Raw genomic sequence first — 25093 nt, forward strand, 5'->3', positions numbered from 1 at the left:
GTGTGCTAAGCACGGGCTGGAGCTTTTGCCTTCCTCCCCTTGAGTCTGGAAGGTGGTCTCAGTGACTCCCATTTTGCAGATAAGGACACCAAAGCTTAGGGAAGGCTTACCCAGGACCATAGAGGGGCAGCAGCAGGATCCAGACCAGCTTGTTGGAGGGCAGGTCCAGCACTATGGCTCCCGCCCCAGCCTAGAAACCTGCCTCACAGTTGCTGGAAGTAGGGAAGGAAAGGACATCAGCAAAACTGCATTTTAGACCCTAAAGCACTTGCACTGTTGATTGCTGTGAGGCCCCTTCTGCCTGGCTGACCCACCCCACCTGCTTCCTTCTGCTCTCTGCAGGATGTGCAACGGCCCAGGCGGGGGCAGAAGATGAAGGGGAGGCGGAGGCAGGCTGGATCGAGGGGGCCGCCATCCTCCTCTCGGTCATCTGCGTGGTCCTGGTCACGGCCTTCAATGACTGGAGCAAAGAGAAACAGTTCCGGGGCCTGCAGAGCCGCATTGAACAGGAGCAGAAGTTCACAGTGGTCCGGGCTGGCCAGGTGGTCCAGATCCCTGTGGCTGAGATCGTGGTTGGGGATATCGCCCAGGTCAAATATGGTAAGTGACCCAACCACAGAGCCACATGCTGGAGCTGGCATTTGGGCACAGGTGGGACCCAGAGAGGCTGGCCAAGGGCAGGGGGTGGATCCCTGAAGGCTGAGCCCAAGCCAGGTTGTCTTCTGAGTTCCTTGGAGAGGTGGAAGGCTCCTTTCTGGCGGTAAGATTCCAGAATCCATTTAAGTCAGAAATGGCAAATACATGGCACACGTACCACAACTCTCCAGACTTCTACCCTTAGCAGACATTACTAATCAATCTCAGCTCAAAGCCTAGATACATCCTCAGACGCCTTCTCAATATAACACTCCAAGGACCACTAAGACTCAGAATGGGTTGATGAGGTGAAATCCACTTCCCACCTCTGATTTGGCTGTTAATGGATGGTTGTTGGGCTAGAGAAGGTGTTATAGGGAGTGGACATGGATGAGCGAACATTCTAGGCCTGTGATGCTGTCATGGAGAAAGTGAGCAGGCTGGTGCCAAAGGGGATTTAGATGAGATATGTCCTAGGTAAGTAGAGGCCAAAGATGGGGGAAAGATTGGCAGGTCTCTCCTCACTCAGCCCTAGGGGGCTTGGTTTCCTCTGATAACATGCCTGTCTTGGGGGCTCTTCAGCCTAGTCAAGAGAGATTAATCCCTTCCAAAAGAATTTCCCCAAAACATAGTTGAGACCAGAGAAGATTGAATCATTGAGAAACCTGGCCCCAAATCCATGCCACGCCAAGAGAAGCACTTTATAAACTGAAGGACATGCCCACCCAAGCTAGGATTATTGCGGGACCTAACCCCAGCCCTCCAGGCCTCATGCCCTTCACCCTGGCCCCAGGCTGCAGCTGCCTATTGTCCTGTGATGGGCGCCATCTTGGTTCCTGTGTCCTGGGAACTCTAGGCAGCCGGTTCCCAAGGCATGTAATCATGCCTTGAAGAGAATATTGCAGCCTCTCCAGCCACCTGAGACCCTGCTGACTGACCCCCTCACCCTTCTTCCTGCCAGGCGACCTCCTCCCTGCAGATGGCCTCTTCATCCAGGGCAATGACCTCAAGATCGATGAAAGCTCCCTGACGGGGGAGTCTGACCAGGTGCGCAAGTCTGTGGACAAGGACCCCATGCTGCTGTCAGGTGAGCTGTGGCCCACGGTGGGCTCACTCCCATTGCCGGTTCCTGCCCCCATGCCCAGGGGGCATCCATGTCCCCTTTATGAGGCTGGAGGGTCTCCGAGACTTTGGTCCTTGTCTCCGGATCTCTGGCCAACTCGGCCCCAAACGAGAACTCCCTCCCTTTTCCCCTGTAGTCGTACACTGAGCCTACTGTGCACTCAGCAGTACTCCAGGCCCTGGGGCGAGCACAGTGAATAAAACTGACAACGACTTCCTGCCCCCCATGAAACTTACCGTCTAGTAAGTTGATTCTCTGAAAAGTCGAACATGGAAGCCTGTTCTCGTTAGGGATGAGAAAGAATCAGTCTGGTGATGCCTACTTTAGATGCCTGCTGTGTGCCAGGCATTGGGCTGGAGGCTGGGGACACAGCAGTGTACAAGGCAGATGAGACCCCAGCCTTGAGGAGCTTGTAGTGTAGTGTGGAGAGACAGACAATGTAAAAATTCCAGAGGGTAATAGGTATAGGATGAAAAAACAAGGCAATGGAGTGCAGGTGGTTGGGGAGGTCGGGGAGGCCACGTGTGAGCTGAGGTGTGAATGATGAAAAGGAGCTGGTCTTGCAACTTTCCAGGGAAAGAGTATAGCAGGGAGCAGGAGTAGCAAGTGCAAAGGCCCTGAGGCAGGACCATGAGCAAGAGGGAGACCTTGTGCACCATGGTCAGGAGTTTATAAATTTTCTGAGTATGATGAGGATTCTCTGGAATCAGCAGTAAGCTGATCATGTTTACATTTTTAAGATCTCAGTCTGGCTGCTGCAGGGGGCAAGAGAGGAGGGGAGACCCTGCAGAGGTGAGGCACCAGACAGGTGAAATACCCCCCCTCCAAGCAGGGACACCAAAAAGGCTTTATTGTCCAGCAATGCTCAGCAAACATCCTCTGAGCAGTTGCTCTGGGCCAGGCCCTGGGCCCTCCCTTCCATGATGATACAGACTCATCCCCTGGCCTTGGAAGCCCCCAGCTTGAGTAAGCTGGGGGAAGCAGACCAGCAGACAGCTAATTCCACAGTAGAGGAGTGAGGAAGGTGTGAGAAAACCAACAGAACAGAACTATCCAGAGAGGTGGAATTGAGCTGGGTTTTAAAGCGTGAGTAGGAGCCCACCAAGCAGAATTGTGGAGAAAGGGCCCTCCTAGCAGAGGCACAGCGGGATTTCCTAGAAATACAGAGGAGGAGCAGCATGTCTGCAGGGTACGATGGTAAAAAGGAGTGAGAATTAGGTCTGGGGCATTTATTGTCAAGAACTATCAAACCAACATTTATTAAGCACCTACTGTGTGCCAGTGGTTAATGAGACAAACAAGGTCCCTGCCCTCCTGGAGCTTAGCATCTAGTCAAAGAGACAGACAAGGAAGGAACAAACAAGCAGATATGTAACATAATTTCAGATAGTGGTAAGTCAGGTGAAGACATTACACCATTATAGTGAGATAGAGACCCTGAGGAAGGGGACGGGAATCTTAGTTGATCAGGGAAAAGCCTGTCTGAAGAGGTTGCATTTGAGCTAAAACCAGAACAATGAGAAGAAAGAACATTCTAGGCAGAAGGATAGCGAGTGCAAAGGCCGGAGGGGGTCTGACCAAGTGAGCATGGAAAGCCTCAAATGCCCTCTTGGAACTTAGAGCCACATGAGAGCTCAGTGAATGGTCATCGCCCCGTGGCCCTGGTTCTGACCTCTGGGCTGAAGTGGTTGTCAGAGAGGCGAGCATCCTTGGGAGAAGTGGCCGGGTGGGTCATGAGGATCAGTGGAAGTCGAGGGGAGGCGCTAGGCCTGAGTGGATGAGTGATGAAGGTTCCAGACAGTTTGGAGGAAGGAGAGGAGGGATGGTTCCCTGGCAGGAGGCTGGGGAGAGAAAATTGTTCAGGATCACTGACCTGAAGCATGAGCAACCAGCCACAGAGGTGGGCACAGGTGCAAAGACGCTGGAAAAGAGCAACAGGGCAGAGATGGATGGGAAGTCGGCTGGCCAGCTGAAGTGGAATCAGCCACTCTAGTCTCGATCTATCCATCTGGCTGGAAGCCCAGGCAAATGGAGTAGACCCTGGGCCTCTGGATGTCAGGAAACAGGAGCCAAGGTCTCCCGTGGTGTCTTTGTGGGCAAGATGGAGAAGAGTGTGCTGAGGCCAGGGGATTTCGGTCAGTTTGTGCTGACTCTTGAACTGCTGGCAATCTGGTGAAAGGTTTCTAGCAGCCTTCCCTGGAGCTCTGTCCTGTTGCAGTATGAACGTATGCCCATCAAGTTCACAGAGACCACAAGTCCAGGAAGACTGACCAAGAGAAAGCAAGAGTCAGTACCCACAAAGATGGCCAGAGTGCAGGGTGAACTAGACTCAAGAAAATGAAACTTGACCGTGAGCTGCAGTACTGACATTCAGAAACCCAGCTGCGTGGCGGAGAGGGAGGGCAGTGGCTGAGCCCAGGCTCCTGGGGAAAAGACAGTGAGAAAGAGGCATGGTCAGCCCGATGGAAAGCAATCTAATTGGAAAGAGAAGAATTCTGTAACAGTCAGAACCATTCTAGGAACAAAAGAGGCTGCCTGTATGGTAGTGAGTTCCCCGTCACTGATTGTGTGTGAGCAGGGCCTGGACAGGCTATGGGTGAGTCTGTTGTAGAGGAGGCCCAAACACTAAATGGGCGCTGCATTCAGTGCTTCTCCCTGCAGTGAGAGTCACAGATTCAGTACACCTGTCCTCACCTGCACCTCTGCTATAGACCCGCCTTGTTTCCTTTCTTCTGCCCTGCCTCTGCTGAGGCCGTTCCCTCCTCCCACACGGCTCTCTCCCTTCCCCACTGCACATTTAACTCCTGCCCATCTGCTCAGTCCCACCTCCTCCACGAAGTCTTCCCTGACCACCCCTGCCCTGTGCCACCTGGGACCCATGCATTAGCCTGTGACGTCACACTGCACTCGGCCCATTCGGGCACAGCCTCATCATGCTGATTGAGTTTTGTGCTGCGCAAAGCATCTCAAATAAAATAAAGAGCAAAACCATCCACAGTCCCGCCACCCAAACAAATCTAACAGGTCTCACTTTTATGGGCCCCTTCCATCCTTGGCCGGTCCAAGAGGGTGGGAGCCTGAGCCTGAGGCTGTCAGGAGGTCAGCCCAGCTCCACCCCAGGCCCCGCACACCTTAGGGCTCAGGCACTGTCTGCCAGAGTGAGCAGGGAGGCTGCGCTCTGTTGTAGAAAGAGCAGAGTTGGGCAGGCTGAGCCAGATCTGGGCTCTGAAGTGAACTTGCTCTGTGGCCTTGGGCATGTCGCTTCACTTCTCTGAGCCTCAGTTTACCTGTGAGGACAACGGTGACGTCCTGGTGTGTGATGTAGGTGAGGCCCCTACCTAGCACAGTGCTGCCGGAGGGATGCTCACGGTAGGCTGGTTCCCTTCCCTGTTCCTCGGACGGAGCCTGGACTTGGGAGTGAAATAGCCTGGGTTCACATCCCGACTCTGCCCTTCATTGGCTGGGAGACCCTGGACAATCTTCTTACCCTTTCTGAGCCTCCATTTTCTCTCTTGTAAAATGGGAGAGTAACCCCAGCTTACATGTCCATTTCCCCTCCCTTCCTTCTTCTTGAATGTGTCCCCTTTCCCCGTCTCTGGGCTGGCCCCGTCTCTCCACCATCCAGCTCCTCCCCACCTTCAGCCTGCCCGAGCCTGCCTCCTCCAGGGGGTTCCCCTGGATTGCTGTCTTCCCCAGTGCTCTGAACCCTGCATAACTGCCATTTGGACTCTCACATGACCAGACATCTCGGACCCTTCCCCTGTGCTGGTGGCTTTGCTGGGCCTTCTGGTCAGATGACCCTCAGAAAACACAGAGGGACCATGCTGGGGGCACCTGCAGGGTCCTCATGGTAGTTCAGAAACCCCCACGTGACATCTGGCACACTGGCTCAGCCTAGAGGAAGGCAAAGAACGCTCAGTTCTGGATCAGGTGGCCTGCCATGCCTGACCTTTGACCCTGGAAAGGTCCCTTCCTCTCTAAGCCTCCACGTCTGTGTCTGTGCAGTGAGCCAGTGAGGAGCCCTTCCCCCCTGCCTACCCCACAGGGCTGTTGTGGGGACCACATGCCTGGACAGATGTGACTGTCCTCTGTGAATGCTGCACGTGTGAGATGCTGTGTGGTGTGGAATGAACACAGCCTTTGGAGGCAGAACCTCCAGGTTCCAGCCCTGCATTGGCTCCTGCTGTGACCTCTGCCCGTCAGGACCTCAGTCTCCCCATCTGACAAATGGGGGCAGACCAGCCTTCAGAAAGATTCAGATGTCTCCAAAGCTGAGGGCACAAAGGAAATCCTAAAGGCCTTGAGCTCGTCCCCCAGGACAGACAGGCAGACACAGACCCATGTCTGCAGTGGCTTCAGCCCAGGCAGAGTAGAAACGTGCAGGAATCGCAGGTCCCCACGTCCACGGGGTGAGACGGGGGAGCGTGGACGCCAAACCAAGCACTCACGTGCTTCCCCTGCTGCCTGTGGACGTGCCACCTGTGTGGCTGCGAAGTCCACTCTCTGCAAGGGGAGCAAGAGATTCAGATTTTTCAGGTCAATCTCCCGATGTTTAAGACGTTGGGAAGAAATTCCAATTTTTCAAAAGCCTGTGTGGGTCAGGCAACCTATGGGTGGGCCCTGGAATACAGACTCTGACCTCGGCCTATTTTTTTTCTTAGTTTTGTATTTTAATGTAATTTCAAACTTTCAGAAAAGTTGCAGGACTAGTACAATGAACGCCTGAATGGCCTCCCCTCTGGTTCAACTGCTGTTGCCATCGTGCCGCCCTTGCTCTCAGGAGCCTCACTCTCTCCTTCGTCAGGGCCTCTTCCTACTTCAGGTGTGTCTCCCAAGAAAAGGGATCCTTGTGCGTAACCACAGCACAGCAGTCAATTCAGGAAACATTGATGCAGTACTGATACCCGACATACCATCCATATTCACGTGTGCCAACTGTTCCCACAGTGTCCCCCAGGCTGGGAGCCAGCACAGGATGCCATGTGGCATTTAGATGTCCTGCCTCTTCAGCCTCCTTTAACACAGAGCAGGTCCTCAGCCTTCTTTTGCCTTTCCTGGAAGGCCAGTGGTTTTTAACCCGCCTGGGTCATGAACCCCCATGAGAGTCCTGTGAAAGCAATAATCCCTCTTATGAGAAGTAAATGTCCAGACTTGTCACCTTACAGCCTGTCAGGGGACTCACAGATCCCTAGAGAACCGTGGTCTGGTCTCGATTTGCAGCTGGGGAAACTGAGGCCCCAAGCAGGCGTGTAAAGCCCCACCGAGGCCAGGGCCAGAGCGAGACTCCAGCCCTGCAGCCTCCTAGCGCCCACACGCGAGCTCGCCTCCGAGGACCCTGTGACTTCATTACCCAGCGGCGTGGCCTGTTTGAAGCACCTTATAGCGAATTCCACGGGGAAACCAACAACCAGGCACCATCGATGTGGCCGTGGAAGGGACGGGGGCCAGCGGGCCAGGGTGGGGACTGTCCTCAAAAGCAGCAGGGCCATTGGCTCGGCCCCCTGCAGGAGCCCACCCTCCTCCATCACCCCTGGAACCAGAGCATGAACAGCATGAGGTTACCCAGGACATCGACAAACTCTCTCGGGCCTGCCGTCCACCCTGCCTGCCGAGCGGAAGGCCAGGCACGGGGAGCCGGACCTGCCACCACTGCCGCTGCCACCAGGGAGCCTAGGACAACACCGTGACCGCAGGAAGGCCCAGTGTGCCGCTCGGCCCGCGCTCTCTCCATTACACTACCCTGCCTCTTCTCCATGAGAGGCAGCGGGGTGTAGTGGATAGAGCACGGGTTCAAGTCCCGGCTCCACCGCTCACAGTTGTGTGACCCTGGGCCATCGCTTAACCTCTCTGAGCCAGAGAGGCCACAGGTGGGCGGAGGGGCTTGGGGTTGTGCCTGCACTAAAACCTACCTCACAGGGCTGTTGTGAGGGGGACGGGCTTGTGGGCCCTGAAACGCTTTGCCGACTGTCTGATGCTCTGTGAGCATGCGTTATTACTGTTGTTAACTGCGTTGATAACAATAATGATGACAGAACCGCGTCTGGCATGGGAATCGCATTGGCTTTGCTTGGTGCTTGTGCTAGAGGCAGGTAATAATCCCCAGAGAAGGCCTCCGTCCCTTCTTCCCTTCTCTACCCCCAGGAAAAGACGTTTTAGAAGGTCCGACCTCTCCCCTCTCCCTGTCCAAAGAGAGGCTTAGGAAGTCAAAACCAGGAGAGTGAGTAGCTCTGGGTTTAAGCACCTACCTGTGCCTCATGTGCTGTGCAACCTCAGTGAGCCATTTGCCCTCTCTGGGCTAAGAAGCTTCATTTTGTAAAGTTAGGCTCCTCTAGCTCTGCCAACTGGGGCTCCGTGCACCCCACTTGCCATCGCATGAGGCTTTGGCCCCGAGATGCCATCTGGACCAGGCCTGCAGCAAGTCTGAGGCAGAGATGGGCTTTGAGCCTGCAGTTGGGAAAGTTCTGGCCCACACTCAGCTGCCAGGTCAGAGGCCGCAGAAGTCATCTCCAGGGAATGGAGATGAAGGTTCAGGTGGGGCAGGACAGGCCGTCCCGTTGGTGGGAGCCCGCAGTGTTCCCTGGGCCCAAGCTCCTTTCTGGCTCACAGATGGACGGATGGGCGGGAGCTAGATGCTGACAGAGCTCCCTCACCGCTCGCCTGCCTCCCTCTCGCTCCTGGGGGCTGTGTCCCCAAACAGCTCTGCCTCTGGCTTTGTGCACAAGCATTCCCAGCAAGGGAGAGAGAACAGGAGCCGGGAGCCACCCGGCTGCCCCAGCAATGCTCTGTGAAATGCAGGTGATGATAATGACCTCACCCGGGGACTGTGGCCACCGAGTGGGAAAAGGGGCTCAGATAGTACAGGGTACATGGGGAACCTCCATAAATATTAGCTCTCGTCTTCCCTTCCCCCAGAATACTTCCGGCAGCTCCCTACTGAACCCCAAGGAGACACCCAACCCTGCAGCTCTCCACTCAGGCCACCCTCCCTTCACAAGCCCTCAGCTTCAGCCCAGCTGATCCGCAGCTGTCACACTGTCCCATCTCCCCCCTTTGCCTGGGCTGTGTCCCCCGCTGGCCAAGGGACCCTTGGGTCTCTGTTGTCCTGTGTTGTTGCTGATGTGTGTGCCTGTCTGCTCCCCTCAACCCCAACTAGACTGTGAGCCCCTGGAGGGCAGGGACCACCAGAGGCCCCTTGGGCCCCAGAGCCCGGCACAGAGCTGGACTCCACCACACTTGTCCATCCCATGAACAAGCATGGCCCTGGCAGGGAGTGACACACGGTCAGTTTGTCTGCTCAGGCCTCTGCTGGCCCATCAGAACTCCCCGAGATGCTGCCTTTTAATGGAGGCTGCCCTACCCCATGCAGGAGTGGCCCTCATCTCCTTGGGACCTAGGGTGCCCAGACTTCACCCCTGAGAGGTGGTGACCTAAGCCAGACCTCCCCATTTTACAGAGGACAAAATTGAGGTCCACAGAGGAGAGGGCTGGCCTCAGGTCACACAGCACATCAGAAGCAGACACGAGACTTGTTCCCAGGTCCCCTCCTCCTCAGCCTAGGGTCCTCTCTATCAACCACCCCCCATGCTGTGTATTCTGAGGGGCTCCATGGGAGCATAAGGAGGTGAAGGCTACAGGATGGTACCCAAGGGACCATGGACTTGGGAGCCTGGTGCAAGGCCCAGCCAGGGCCCCCGTCCCCAAAAGTTTCTCATCTCTGTCCGCACCCAAAGACCCATGGCTTGCATGCCTCTGGTTCCACTGCTGGAGCTGCAGCCCTTGGGGTTAAACACTGTCCCCTGCAGGGGATCCCGGAGCTGGGGAGTGGCAGCCTGGGGTGACCTGGTCCACTCTGTTCTTCCTCCTGCAGGAGCGGCAGCCAGGCTGTGAGGTCCCGGTAGGGGAGAGGGGCAGCCCAGGGAGGTGTGGGGAGGACGGCTGGGCTGGATGAATTTGACCCTTTGTGAAACCATAAAGATGGCTTATTGAGGGTGTGTGCATTCTCCATTATCAATGTAATACATGTCCACCATGGGAAATACAAAAAAGGAGGTAGCAGGGAGGACGGTGCTGGATTCCAGCTACAAGCCTCCGCTGTGGCAGGAGGAGAGGACTCGCCCTTAAACCTGCCCTCCAGGGGCTCACAGGCTAGTGGGGACACCGGGCTGGGAGGCACCCCCAGGGGAAACCCCGGGGGGCAGTCCAGAGGAGAGAGGTGATGTCCTTTTGTTGGGGTCAGGGAAGTCACCTAAGAGGAGAGGCATTTGTCCTGAGCCTTGAGGAGGAGGGTCTGGAGAAGAGGTGGGGGAAGGGCATTCAGGCGGCGATAACTATGTGAGCAGAGGTGGGAATGGGGCTGGGGAGCAGGGCTGGACAGAAAGGCCCAGTAAGCTGTGCTGCTCCCAGGGCAGAGGGCGCGGTGTGGGAATCAGTGGCCAAGGGCCGGAAGAAGGTTGAGGTCTGATCCAGGGGGTGCTGACCAAGGTGTTTGGACTTTGGGGAGCTATGAGGGGTGCCTGAGCTGTGGGGCAGTGGTCAGAGCCAAGGCTGGGCGTGCTGCTGGGGCACAGAGGGAGGGAGGACCAGAGGGGGAGTTTGATGCCCCCAACTTCTCTGGCCCATCTGATGCTGGGGCCTGGAGGACTCCCCAGGGCTCACCGAGGCTAGGTGGGGGGCATGCTGTGCCTTCACCCCATGTCCCCGCGTCCCCATGTTGCAGCCAGAGGCCACCTCCCTGGCTTCCTCCTCCTTCCTCCCTCCTCCCTGGCCTCCCAGTGCAGGGCCCCCAGCTCCCTGCTGAGATGGGAGTGATTAGATTAGAGGGTGATGTGGGGTCTGATTATCTTGGGTGGAAATTGGCCCCCTGTGTCTTTTTCCATCCCGCCCAGGACTGGGGAGGTGGGGAACAGCTTCTCCATCGCCACCCAGGCAGAGCCAACTTTTTCACAGACATGTTTGAGACCAGAGTGTGAAGCCTTCTTTCCTGGGGAAGAGCAATATGTGACCAACCGGACAAGGGCTCGGTCCCTCACCAGCTGGTGACCCTGGGCAAGCCACTTCTCCCGCAGTCTCCTCTTCTGTCGACCAAGGGCCAGTATGAGGACTAATGAGATGATTGCGAGTGAAGGATTAGGGTTAGGGTTAGGGCACAGTGCCCGGAGCAGAGTAGGGGTCCTACAGAAGGTAGCACCGGTTACTATCCCTGCCATCTACGCCCTGTGAATGCACTGAAGTGTGTTCGACCCTCACCTTTAAAGATCTACAGTGACCCCACCCTCACCCATGTGGGACCTCTCTGGGCCTCAGTTTCCTCCTCTGTCTAATACTGCTGGTATTTAACAGTCCATCCTGACAGCTCCCACACAAGCTGAGCCCGTGCATGAGAAAGCATTTTGTCAGCAAGTTATTGTAGTTCCCAAAGTCCCATAGTTGGGCCCAGGTTCTCCCTGTTTGTGCCCCTTGTGGGGTAAGTGTGCTTCAGGGTCTGTCTGTGATGGGAAGATACCAGGCCTGGGCTGATCGGCCTGGAGTCAGTGTCCGAGCTCATTCCGTGGTCCCCACTGTTCCCTGCTTGGGGACAGAAGAGCCTGGGAATGGGCAGAGAACCAGCTAAGGAGCTCACCACCTGAGAACCCAGGTTCTGGTACAGCTTGCTGGGCTCCATGCTGCCTCTGGGAGCCTTCATGACTTGGTTTACCCATCATGGATGGACAGACCAACCTTTACCACCTCAGAGGAACTTACTGGAGGGTATCTGTCTGTCTGTAAAGCATTTTAAGATCCTGAGATCCTGGAGGCCAAGAGGCTGGAACACCACACATGCACACGCACACAGGCCCGTGTGCAAACACACACACGCACACACACAATCTCAAGACATCTCTCAGATCCCAGAAGGAAAGGGAAGGGGTGGGTGAAACCTCTTGAAAAGTGAAAATAAATTCCTTGCTTTAAGGAAAGTGCTTCTTGCCCTGACTCAGAACCTCTTGACTCTTATTTTAGATACAATTCTAATGAGTTTGTCCACCTAGACTTCAAGTCTGAAGCAAATTGGGAGACCAGAAGGCCATTAGTGACCATTGAGCCTGAAAACAGGAGGAAATGACCATCGATCTTGAGGGGAAAGAAGGAAAATCTCTCAACAGCAGAAGGAGTTCAAGAAGCAAGTCATCAGGGCCGTGTAGTGTCTGGGGTCAGTGGCCGTGGCCGTCTGTCTGGTAGACCCGGTATAGCTCTTCCTGTGTGGCCTGGGGATGGCTGGAGACCCTGCACCAGGCAGGATTGGATTGTTCTCTGCTGAAGGAGAAACTGTATGCTGCATTGTAGAGAGCTTTCTAGCCAGAGTGGTAAAAATGAAAATCGGAAAAAATGAGCACCTGACAGGCCAAACTTCATTTATTTAGATTCTTTACTAGGCAGAGTGCCCTCTTGTCAAATAAAAGCTGACACAGAAACCCCAAAGATGAATAAAATTGGGGCCACTCTGACCAAAGGCCTCCCTTGCCCGCATGGCTCCCCTCCTGCCCCCTGAAGGAATTCCAGGACCCTTTGGAACCCAGTTTGAAAAATCTAAAATTCTAGGAAAGGAGTTCTTAACTTTTCTTGCACCGCAGACCCCTGGGGAGGTCTGAGGTCATCATGGGCCACCCCTATTCGGAATAAAGCTTTGAAATACATAAAATAAAATACACTGGATCACAAAGGAAGCCAATTATATTGAAATAGTTAAACTAATTTAAAAAGAATTAATGTGTGGTGTAGTAACATATGTGCTTCTTTATTAACACACTGAATAACAAGATCCAGCAGTCAGTGTAATAATTGCCTTAGTTGTAAAATAAGGATAAGCCTAAAAAGTGTCTGCAACAGCTATAAACTGATATTTAAAAAAACCCCATGATTTCTGTAACATATGTAATGGTGTTGTGGCCACCACTGACACTCCTGGGGTTTATTGCCTATGTTCTTAATAGAGGGAAATGCTAAATTTCAGTTTGATGTTTGTGAAAATAAAGAGGTCATTGTTTTCTCATCCAACTTCATAGAGCCCTGAATCCTTTCCCCAGATCTTTGGGAAGTTGGTGGACCCCATTTTAAGCAGTCCTGTCCAGGGCTTAGTTGGCTTTTTTTTTTTTTTTTGCTGGTTGCAGAACGAGGTCTGGTTCTAGATATATCATTAAGGAAAAGAGAGAGTGGTCCCTGCTTGGCCCGTAAGACTGGGAGAGGGGGAAGGGGAGAGAGAGGAGAGAGGAAGGGATTCTCTAGGAGCGGGTAGGAGGTGGTAGGCCTGAGCTGTCTGGGGGCCTAAAAATTGAGGTATAGCAGTGTTTGAGCTCCAGGCCCATCACAGCACTATCCCAAGGTGAAATCATCTTTAAAGGACCCACCTTGAGTACACACTTTGAACCTTAACTGTAGGCGGTGCCCTAGGACCTCAGCAGGCAAATTGCCTGGAGTCAACTGAGACCGAGTTCCTTCCGCTCCTTGGGGGAGGGGGCTTGGGCCGTGCAATGGTAACTTGGCTTTTGTCCCCTTCCCCAGGGACTCATGTGATGGAGGGCTCTGGACGGATGGTGGTGACCGCCGTGGGTGTGAACTCTCAGACCGGCATTATCTTTACCCTGCTGGGGGCCGGCGGTGAGGAGGAAGAGAAGAAAGACAAGAAAGGTAAGCCCAACCCCCTTGTGGACCAGAAAAGGAGCTCTTAAGGCCACATTTTTTTTTGTTGACTCATTCACTCGACAAAATAGTTATTGAGTGCCTTTTATGTCCATACCCTGTGCCAACAGCTGCCTCCTGTAACCTCAAGGCCCTTCTTGGGCTAGGAGGCTCTGTCTGTTCCATCTCCAGGGTCTCGTTCCAGTCTCTGTCTTGTCCAGTCATGTCATGGGGGGCCCCCCTTCCCCCTGGGCCAGGCCAAGGGTGCTGAGCCTTTTCTTGAGTCTCCAGCCTCAAGTGTGACCTGGTCCCATCATCGCCCCTGATATTGAGTAGAAATCCCCACCTGGGCGAATTCCTCCACTATTCTTAACTCCACTGAGCAGAGCTGCACACTCACCCAGTATAGACTCTCCCCAGAAGTGGGTCTTCTGGGGAAGGTGACCAAATGTGTGCCTCCAAATCAACTGCTGTGAGCCCCTCCCCGTTGTCCCCAGAGCTGCCATCTCAGCTGGGCTCTGTCTCCTCCTCCCCCTGCAAACAAGATTCCTCACTCCATGGGCTCCCCTTGGTGCAGCAGGTTGTCGGCCTCGGCTACAGCTGCCTCTCAGAGCAGAGTAGGGATGGTTGGAAAACATGAGCCCCAATCCCATCAGACCAGGCCCAAATCCAAGGCCCAGCCTCTGGCCCAGCACAGCTGACTACTTACCCGACACTCACACTCGGTCTCGGGGACACCCCCCGCTCTCACATTTGCAGTCTTTTGTCTCCTTCCCCAAGCTCCAGAGGAGGGGCCCAATACCCAGACCCTCTGGAGTCCAGGGGAAGGAGATGAGATAATAGATGACCCCTCCTTCCGTTTTAGGGGCAGCCAGCCTCCCTCCGGCTCTCAGAGGTCAGCCAGTCACCAAGTCTGGGTCACGATCAAAGGTTACTTGTTCCCAGGGGCAAAACCCATTTCCTGGTGGGGTACCCCTAAGATTATGATGGCCCAACCAGCAGGAGCAATGGAAATAAGCTGTGGTCTGGGAGAGCTGAGGTTGAAACTGAGGACCAAGTCTTGGCCAAGAGGCCCAGAGCATGTCAGGACAGCATCCACGTAATGACGTGGCAGCTATGGCCAGCTGTGGCCCCAGGTGCGGGCAGTTGGGCAGGTTGCAGCAGCTTTGCCCACTTCCTTGGCCTCACTGGGGCCTGGGTGAGGGGCAGAAGCACCCAGAAGCTCCCATGGGCCAGACCGGTGTTTCTCAAAATGCCAGTAAAGAAACAGGCCTCTTCTGCCCCAAAGCACAGGTCAGAGTCCCTTGCTGAACATTTACCTGCACTCTGACGAAATGGGGACATCAGTGTAGAAGGAAGAGGTGGGATGTGGAGGGGACGTGACGGAGGAATCTGGGAGGGCAGCCCAGCCCCTCAGGCCCCCACGAGCAGCACAGCCAGGCTGGACCCCCTCGGCCCTTCCATTCCATCACCTCCACCAGGGTCATTGCTTAGAGCCTCCCGTTTCAGGATGACCCCAGGCGTACCGGTGTGTGTGTGTGTGCGTGTGCGTGTGTATGTGCTTCTCATTCATTAACATGTCTCAAAAATCATCACACAGGTGTGAAGAAGGGGGATGGCCTTCAGCTACCAGGTACAGTAAGACACCCCTCAGGGTAGATGGGGTTTTAGAAATAGCAGCAGCCATTGACCCCTGAGCCCTGGCCTTAGACCCCCAGCACACAGCTAAAGGGGGCACCTGACTGCTGGGGCTCTGCCCCACCAGACCTCCACTGTGCCCCCGTGCACTGCCAGCCCCACGGGACTGGCCAGCACCCCGGTCTGCCTACTTGCCCTTCCAGGGCTTTCAGTGCAGATGGCACCACCACTACCTCCACACGCCCTCAGCCCCAAGAGCGGCAGGCAGTGCCCGCTCAGCGCCCCGTGACCCCACAGAGCCCGTCCCACCTTCCCCTCGCCTCACAGCACAGCCACCTTGCCCGGCATCTCTTCCCTCTCCTTCCCACAGAACCCGTTTCCCCACCACAACAAAAAACAGCACGAGTGAATTGGAGCATATCGTATCATTTTTGATTCCTAAATTAAGGAAAACTCGCTAGTACCTTCTCCGTCTCATGCACAAAATACAACATGCTTGATGTCACCTTTTAAATGGTGGGGCATCTCCTATGGGCGTCACCAAGGCAGTCTTTTGAGTGCCAGTTAGGGAAGGAGGAGTTGGCCATGGGCAGTAGCCTGAGTCAAGGGCACGAATCCTAAGTCACTGCCATGGACGGATGTTCTTCCGGGACACAGCAATGGTCATAGCAAACACCCCTTCAGAATGGCCAGTGCCCACACTGCACTGCTTGCTGAATATTTTGAATCGACTCCTGGCCATGAGCACCTCTGGCCCTGATGGTCAGCCAGATCCTCTCATAGAACCCTCTCTGAAAGGCACCCGCCTGATTGGTCGGGCCAAGGGGGTGCCTCGGTCCAGACCTCTCCACCAACAGTGCCACCCCACATAACCACATTGATCATCCTCCGTATTTCATTTCCCCCGACTTCTGTGGCATCTCTATGGGAACATTTCACCTCCACCCCCAAATTTGAGTTTCTTGATCTCCAGCGGAGATGTTTTTTTAAGAATGTAGTCATCTTATTTCCCTCAAGTTGGTTCATGTCGACTGTTGTTGCTGTCCTGCGTTGTTGCTTTTCTCCATCGTGACACACTGCATTTTCCATCCCTCCCACCCCCGCAGCGGCTGATGGTGCGGCAGGTTCAAATGCTACAGATAGTGCAAATACCAGCCTAGTCAATGGTACGTCTCCCACTCCCAGGGCGAGCTCTCGGTCTCGGTTGGATGGGCGTCTCCCCCACCCTCAACTCTGGGCTTGCCTCTCCCTATTCTGGACGGCACAGACTTGGATGTGCATGGGCAGCTCGGGGACGGTCGTCCTCTCACACGGGGCAGGCGCTTAAGAGAGAAGCCACCACCGGGGACCCAGCTCTGCCCCCACTCATGGCTGCCACGATGGCACTGGCTCCTGTTGGGCCCTTGACCCCCGGTGAAGCCCGGAAGAGGGACGTGACCTCGGCTTCAGATCTGGCCCCCAAGAAGCAGCGTCCCACCCGGCGTGGCCCTCTCCTAAGCCCGTTCCTGGCCCCGGCTTTGGGAAGAAGGCCAGGGGTCAGGACCTAGGCTGAAGCTGGCGTCTGGGTCCCCACTGAAGGCTCCGGTCCTCGACTCGACAGTTCCCTCGAGGCAGGGGGACCCAGGCCAGAGCTCAGCTCCTGGGCCCCACCCCGTAGCATGGCTGAGCCACTGGTAGACATTCTTTCTCTTCTCTCTCACGGAGCGAACGGGCCGGGGGTTCGCTTGGGCTCGGGCCTAGTTCTGTCCCTGGGATGTGGACTGGTGTTTCTTGCTGTTGCCTGTGCTGGAGCGTTTGTCCTGAGTCTCTGCATTCTCACTGGCCTCCTCGGGGATGAGTGGTGGGGGCAGAGGGCTGCCACTCTACCTGGGAGCTGCATCTTAACCTCCTGACACACAGGCAGGAAGGAATTCCATTCATTTGCCTCCAAGATTTCTTATCTCTATACCCTCCCATCTTCTCAGATACATCCCCATACCCAAATTAGTTGACATAAAGTCACCCAGACTGCTCCTGGGAGCTGTTAGGGCTTGGTCGTGAAACCATTGCCCCGGAGAACTGAAGGAGAGGGAAAGTTTTCTTTTTTCCAGCGTCACGCATCCCAGGCATCTGGCTGCGGGTTTCTCATCCATTATATCATTTACTCTTCACCACTCCTGGAAAACATGGAGTTCTGGTCCGGCCTCATCCTCCCATCCCCTGCCCTAGACGTCTGGGTGAGCCACCCAGATTCAAAGTGACCAAAGATGGAAGCACCCCCCCGCAGATGTCAGGGGCTGGGCAAGACTCCTCTGTGAGCAGGGCCTCGCCAAGAAGGGCTAATTTGGGTATGGGTCTATTTCAGGCACAGGAGGAGAAAGGAGGACAGCCTGGGGTGTGGGAGGTGTCATGTGTGAGGGACGGATGGCGAGAGATAACAGGAAGAACCAATGTAGGCAAACCCACATGGGGGGCTGGGGGGTGGCAGGGAGGAAACAGGAAGTGGCATCCTGCTTCCCCCAGGATGACAAGCCTGCTTGGCTCGGGGAACATATAGACCGCATCCAGACTGGTGGGTCCCAAAAAAGGGGCAGCCTCACTTGCCACTGTAGCAGAAAACTCCAAATGTCCCAAGAAAAACTGCAGGAAAAGATGGGGAACTGTCATTCCTTAACCACCGCCTGTGCACCAGGCACTTTGCAAGCATCTCATTGAATCCTCACAATAACCCTATGATGCAGAGTTTTTTGTCCCCACTTTAAAGATGAGGAAACTGAGCCTCAGGGAGATCAAGACACTAGTCCAGCGTCACAGAGCTAGAAAGTAGCAAAGCTGGGATGTAAACCCAGGCCTACCTGGCTGTCAAGTGTGTGCCACTCTTGGCGGATGTCTTGTAAACTTCACAAGGATGTTAAGAAGTCTTCCCCACCACCAACACCCCTGCCCAAGGAAAGGATCCTGTGATCAAAGGTGTTTAAGAACCCACTGGGTAAAATTGGTTTCTTCCTTGTTGCAGAGGGATAGCCTTGATTGTGCTGTGTATGGTGGAGAGTTACAGAGCCACGGAGGGTTTCCCAGGCTGATTTGGCTGCGGGACCTTTCCTGGCTGAATGTCATGGGATTGGTAGGCCCCCAAAATATACTTTGGAACCAGTACTCTAAGCTGTTGCTACTCGAATTGTGGTCGGAGGACCAGAAGCCTGGGCATCTCCCAGGAGTTTGTTAGAAATGCAGAATCTCAGGCCCCACCCAGACCTACTGAATGAGAACCTGCGTTCTAACGTGCTTTCCAGGCTCCAGGCAGAGTGCACTAAAGGCTGAGGGGTGCTAAGCTGAGCCTTGGTGAGTGAGAGAATTAACTGTTCCTTTCCCCTCCTTCGTCTGAGCCAAATCAGGATGACCTGGATGTGGAAAACACACTCAAGTGGCAGGATGCCCCCCTCACTCCACTCTGCCAAGCCCCTCCCAACTGAAAGGTAGGGGTGTTCCATTCATTTTGGAGGCATTATAATTGCCATTTTTATTTTATTATTTCTTTTATATTTATTGATATATCACTATAGAATACATCCTGATTAATTATACATCACTCTTAACTCTGGACATTAACAAGGTACTTTGCAGTGCTTTTCATAAGCATCACCTTGGTTGAAATTGTTGTTTTTCACAGAGAGAGAAATGGAGGCACAGGGAAGGGAAGTGACACCTCCCAGGTCTCCTATTTAGGACGTGTCTCCCCTAAGCTTGTTTATCGGGTCTTCTCACCATGGACCTTCCACATCGAAGCTTTCTGCACCCATGGCCCTCACAGTGCGTGGAGAGGACAGACCCATTTGGCAAAGCTGCATCTAGCATCTGATGCAGAGGGGCCTCCAGGTCTCCACCCCGGTTCCCCATCGTGGGTTCTGTCCTTCATCTCAGCTCCCCTGAATCACAGCCCATCTTCCACGTCTCATGGGGGACCAGAGCAACATCCCACCACAGTTCCAGGGCCAGGCGAGTACCCATTTGGCTAAGGAGAACCCCAGATGAGTCCCTTGCTTCTGAGAAACCAGGCCATCTGCACCAAAGCACCCCCAGGATATGGCTCCCTCCCTCAAACATATGCATTGTTGATTATTTTTCTGGCCATGTGGTCACTATGGAAATAAAAGAGGAAATTGCTAGCTTGGTTGATGGGCACATGCGGGCTATTGCATCTGATAATATGCAATGCAAATAAAGGCCCCTTTGTGCCATCTAACACCAAACTATGGAAGAGGAGTCCTCTGGTGCCCTTTAGCCCAGTTAGTAAAATTATTTTTAAAAATAAAAATAATTATTGTACTTAATTCCTATTGGTTCCAAAAAGCCTTTTTCTGTTTTGTTTCTAATCCAGTAGAAAGAATTTTACAATAGAGCAACAGGGACCTTTCTCTTTAAACCCCGGGGCAGGTCACTGACCCTTCGCTGGGAGAGGCAGTGGGAAGAGCCCTGCACTGACCTTGGAGTGATGGTGCGGGGCTGGCATCCAGGAAGCCACTTCTCCCCTCTGAGTCACCTGTAACGGATATGGTGGTGGGGATGACAGTGTTTACGGAACTTCTCACGCAGACTCAGGACGGTCGTCAGGATGCTCTATAAATGACAGCTGCCTCTGAACCTCCCTCGGCCCCAGTTTCCTCATCTGTAAAATAAGAGTGATGAAAACCCCTCCCGCCCCACCTTGCAGGGTATCAGGAAAACTGCCAAGATCGGAGGCACTTGCAAACTGCCAAAGGCTGCTGGGCGAGTGGTTATCACTACGGCAACTTTTAGGAGCTCCGGGGAGGCGACGTGGCCACCCCTGGTTACAGAGATGGAAGCGAGGCTGGGCGAGGTGAAGCCACACGGCTAGTTGGTTTCGAAACATCAGCTTCAGGAGCCTGGTCCCACCAACGCCGCCTCGACGCCTGCCCTCCCCCGGGCTCAGGGGACTGGGGTTGGCTGCATTCTCCCCGATGGGGGCAGAAATGTGCATGTACTTTGGGGCCAGCTGTCCATTTACCAGCTGAGACCTGGCAGAGACCCTGCTTAGTGTCCCTCCCTGAGCCACAGTTTTTCATCTGTCAGTGGGTGTGATCTGGAGCGTCCCGGTAGGGATGTGGTGAGGCCCAGATGAAACTGTGGTGGTCATGTATGTGCCTGGAACATGAGCTGTGAAAATCTCCTTCTCAGCAAATGGCTGGGGCGGGGGGCAACCTTCTCAGAGTCCTTCTGAGGTGGCGAGCCATTGGGCAAAGCTCGAGGTGAGCCCATGGGACAGGAAGGGTGCCCCCCGACCCCTGCAGTGCCAGCAAGTGAAGGCAGGTGTCTGGCTGCCAGGCAGCAGTCACCAGTACCTCCCACCCTGTGAGTGCAGGCCACACGCCTTGGGCTGAGACTGGGGAGGCGGGCTCCCCGGCGGCCCTGATTAGGGGGTGGGGAGCCCCAGGCCCAGCACTAGGCAGCATCTGGCCCTGATAGGCAGGGCTGGGGTGGGGGGCTGGGGGCACCCAGGGGATCCCACCAGCCAGACTTCACCTGTCTGCTGTGGCCTGAGCTGGTCAACCCAGACTAAAGAGCACACAGCTCAGTGGAGGGGAGGGGTCGGCAGCTTCCCCTTGGGAGCCAGGGCACTGCCACCAGGCCCCCGGACACATGTGGGCACCTCAGAGCCCACCGCTGGGGAGCCCCTGCCCACCCTTTGCCTGAGTCACTCTCAGTGAGGCTGGGCGGGGGGGTTCTCCATGTCGTGGCTTCACACCCCTTCACCAGGAGAAGGAGAAAGTGGAATCATCCCTCCTGGAGCCAGAAACTAAGGAACACATTGACCAAACTCCTCCCCATTCTAGAATCAACCTCTCTCTCCCTCTCTCTCTCTCTCCCTCTCTCTCTCTCTCCCTCTCTCTCTCTCTCTCTCTCTCATATTTCCCTTTGCCTCCTCTCAGCCCACAAAAGGCACCAACCAAATTCCAAATTAATCACTGGGGACCTTAGATCTCCCACTCCTTCTGCTTCCTGCCAGCCAACTATGGTTCCTTTACCCTCAAAGGCTGCCGGTTAATCTGTAAAATGCTCAGGGCCAAAATAATCCCAGAAGCGCTCTCTCTGTGCCCCCAGAGAATCAAGAGAGAGCCTGCAGCCACCACGGGTTTGCTCTTGTCTCAGTGGCCTCCCCGGCGTCCCTGCACAGAAGGGCAGAGCCGGCTTGGCCCTCCCTCCATCTGACATGAATGTCTGTGGCCCTGTTGCGTCTTCATGGTGACCAACGTGTGTTGTCTGATTCTCTGTTGTCTGTTAAAATTCTTTGTCGTGTAGGTAAAATGCAGGATGGCAATGTGGACGCCAGCCAGAGCAAAGGTAACCCTTTTGTATTAACCTGTGGTCCCTGCGGCCCCTCCCCGCCGGTTCTGAGGGCCACAACAGAGGCAGACGTCCATGCCTATGGGCGCCTGACACCTTTGGGGGGGTGGGTAGCTGTGATCACATGGTGCCAGGTCAAATGGAGGCATTACCTGTTGAGGACAGGCCACCACAAGCCAGCTTCTCCCCAGCCTTTGAGCTATGCTGCCCGTTCAGCTGAAGACTTGAAGCTGGGTCTCTGAGATCTTTAGGGGCTAAGGGGTCAGGCCCCAGGCCCACCAGTCAGGCCTGTGCTGAAGGAGGAGGAGCTTGACACCTGTGGATGAGGACACTCTCTTCTACTTTTTAAGCCCCCTTTGTGTCCCTTCTGTCTAGTGACTACTTAATATCCAGCAACGTGGCCCAAGGACCAACTGGGCAAAGCCCAAGCCTGTGTCTTGTCTGAATGTGGAGAAGTTGAGGAGCCACTGGGGGAAGGGTCTGTGGGCTTGTTCAGGCCCAGGGGGGACCCTAGCCCACTCCTGCTGGAAATCCACGGTGGAGCCATGTCACTCCCTGCTGTGTCCTGAATTCCAGGTCCAAGGCAGCCAGTGGCCCTGGGACCAGGGTCTCCAGCAGGAAGAGACCAACCCCCCATCACGGGGATTGTGTGCCGGCCATGCGGGGACCGAGGCTGGGGAGTGAGGGCCTCACCGTGCTCCGCTGGGCAGTTGGGTGGGTGCCAACATCCCCACCCTGCAGGCTAACCTGGGTGTGTGTGTGTGTGTCTGTGTCTGTGTCTGTGTGTGTGCACGTGTGCTCTGCCCCCTGCAGCCAAACAGCAGGACGGGGCGGCCGCCATGGAGATGCAGCCCCTCAAGAGTGCCGAGGGCGGCGACACTGACGACAAGAAGAAGGCCAACATGCACAAGAAGGAGAAGTCGGTGCTGCAGGGCAAGCTCACCAAGCTGGCTGTGCAGATCGGCAAGGCGGGTGAGCACGCGGCCCCGGTAGATGGCACGGGGGGATACGGGGCATGCAGGGGGACCCCAGGCAGGGCCCTGCCCCTACCTGGGCCTCAGTTACCTCCTCTGCAAAGTGAGGGCTTGCGCGAGACCCACCCTTCTCTGCCACAGAACCAGTCTGAGTCCTTATACAGTAGGCACTCAATTCGCACTTAGGCAGAAGAGTGAAGGTAAAAGCATGGGCTCTGGGGGCAGCCTGCCTGTGTTCTTGTCCAGCTACAGCTCTGAGAACTTGGGCAGGTACCTTCACCGAGCTCTGAGCCTCCGCCTCCTGGTCTGTGGACTTGGGATCCCGTAGTCCCTACTTCACAGGTTGCTATGAGGAGTAAAGGAGATTATTTACCCGTACAGGCGCTCAGCACTTGGCAGGTGTGGTGGCTGGACAGGGGGCAGACCCTGTAGGGCCTGGAGTTTGCAATGCAGGCTTTATCCTGAGGACAGTGGGAGCCCTGGAAGAGGTGTGAGCAGGGGAGGGCAGGGATGGAGTTGAGCTGTATGGTGACCGCCCAGCTGCCATGCAGAGGAAAGATTGAAGTGGAGGGCAGTGTCAGGAGCCCGGTGAGAAGCCCCTTGTTTGAGCCCCAGCACATGCCGGGTTTCCCGAGTTAGTAGCTGCAGGTGATGGCTGATGACGGCCCCTCTTGCCCCGGGAAGCCGAGCCCAGAAACAAGGTGAGCCCTGCCGCCCTGACACAGCCTTGGCCTCCCCTCCCGGGTAAGGATGTGGCAGACGCCAAGGCCTCCCCACCTGGCTGCCTGCTCCTCCATGGCTGTCTCCCGGCTCTAATTATAGGCACCACAGTGTGGAGAAAAGAGGCAAATTACAGGCTTGACTGTCTATATTTAAACTTGGGGGCCTGATGACAGCTCCCGGCTGCTGGGAGCTTGGCTTCCCGCCTCTGCAACTGTCAGACAGGGATCGAGCCGGCTCTGTGTCTCCGCAGCTGGCGGTGCGGGCGGGGCAGTGATGGGTCCAGGGATTTCCTCCATCCCCGCCACGGAGAAAACTCCACGGAAACATGGCTCTGGAGGGCAGGGAACGAAGCGACGAGAGCCACCCCGTGGCCTTCACAGTCCTCACTCGTCTCCCTCCCCTACTCAGCTCTGCCAGGCATGGAGTTCAGAGTCTAGCACTTCTGGTTCAAATCCCACCTCTGTTTCTCTCCTGGGCTGAATTCCCTGAAAGTAGAACCTGACGTGGGTGGGCACAGGATCTGGCGGGGTGCTCTCAGGTGAGACCCGTGAAGGGTCAGGGATGCAACAGAGCCCAGGAAGAAGCAGAGGCAGCCGGGGTTTCTGGAGAAATCCCAGTCTCCGCCTGATCTTACGGGGAGCTCTGGAGCATGGTACCTCTGCAGGGTCTGCCCTGCCCTGCAGCAAGGTGTCTGGGCTTCTGGACCTCCACCTCAGCCATTGGATATTGGCCACCAAACTGGGGTGGGTGGACTCCCAGGCACTTTGTGACAAGGAGACGCCAGTTGCCCAAGCAATCATCCTCCTCTGGCAGAGGCTTCAGGTGTGGGCAGCCTCAGCGGCAGCTGTACAGCACATGCAGCAGACGGGGGTAGTTGGGCGCACGGGGCTGGCAAGAGAGATCCCGCCAGCAGCCAGTAGCCCCCTGCAGGTGCTAATTCTACAGTGCCTCCCTGGCCTGTGGCCTCGGGCAAGTCACTTCCCCTCCCCGAGCCCCTGCTGTTTCCTCAGCCTGGAACACTATTCCCCCAGGTCACTACCTGGCTGCTCATCGTTCCTCTGTCTGCTCAAATATCACCTCCTCCAGGAAGTCTTCCCTGGCCACCCTAGCTAAAGTAGCCACTGGATCTACCAGCCCATGTCGCATTTTTTTTCTTTTTCTTTTTAGTTTTATTAAGATATAATTTATATATTAAAAAATTGTACACGTTTAATGCGTGATGAGTTTCCACATATGCATATGCCCATGATACCAGTCACCACAACCAAGGTACTAAACTTATCCACCACCTCCAAAAATTCCCTTGTGTTCTTTCATGGGTTTTTTCGGGTTTTGTTTTTTGGGTAAGAACACTTAAGATCCTCTTAAGCAATTATGAAGTGCACAATACTGCATTGTTAAACTATCGGCGCTATGCTATACGGCAGAGCTCTAGAACTTTCTCATCTTGCATAACTGAAACTTTTCCCCACTAAAAACAACTCTCCTTTTCCCGTCCCTGCAGCCCCTGGCAACCTCCCTTCTATTCTCTGCTTCTATGGGTTTGACTATTTTAGATTGTTCAGATAAGTCCTTCTGTGTCTGGCCTATTTTACTGAGCATAAAGCCCTTCAGGTCCAGCCATGTTGTTGCAAATGGCAGGATTTCCTTCTTTTTAAAGCTGAATAATATTCCATTGTACATATAGCCCACATTTTCTTTATCCATTCATCTGTCAATGGACATTTGGGTTGTTTTCGTATCTTCAGCCCATGTCACTTCCTACCACGTCATCCTGGAGTTTTTCTTGACAGCGTTATCTGTATCTGAATTATCTTGTTCGTGTGTTTGTTTCTTGTCTGCCTCCCCCTCTAGAATCTCAGCTTCCCAAGGGCCGAAAGGGACTCTGTCCTCTTTACTGCTGTGTCCCTAGTTCCTGGAATAGGAAATAGTATGTACCTGAAGGCAGGAGGAAATAAGTGGTACCCTCTGCACATCCTATGTGTGAGGGCACCGTGCAAGT

General features: G+C 54.9%; 1 protein-coding gene across 17 annotated transcripts in view; it reads left to right on the forward strand.

Moving 5' to 3' along the window:
- Window positions 1-25093, forward strand: part of ATP2B2 (ATPase plasma membrane Ca2+ transporting 2) — a 110480-nt gene that overhangs the window by 38401 nt on the left and 46986 nt on the right. For 5 of the 17 annotated variants that reach the window (XM_068558301.1, XM_068558304.1, XM_068558309.1 and 2 more), the window contains 5 exons: window positions 343-600; window positions 1598-1723; window positions 13298-13456; window positions 21350-21391; window positions 22208-22366. In XM_068558301.1, coding sequence (XP_068414402.1) covers window positions 343-600; window positions 1598-1723; window positions 13298-13456; window positions 21350-21391; window positions 22208-22366 — 744 coding nt within the window. Of the gene's footprint in view, window positions 1-342; window positions 601-1597; window positions 1724-13297; window positions 13457-15014; window positions 15048-15654; window positions 15683-16150; window positions 16219-21349; window positions 21392-22207; window positions 22367-25093 lie in introns of all 17 variants that reach the window. The other 12 variants (XM_068558303.1, XM_068558305.1, XM_068558308.1 and 9 more) reach the window with 8 other exon arrangements.

This window comes from Eschrichtius robustus, chromosome 12, assembly GCF_028021215.1.
Source record: "Eschrichtius robustus isolate mEscRob2 chromosome 12, mEscRob2.pri, whole genome shotgun sequence".
NCBI classification, from domain to species: domain Eukaryota; kingdom Metazoa; phylum Chordata; class Mammalia; order Artiodactyla; family Eschrichtiidae; genus Eschrichtius; species Eschrichtius robustus.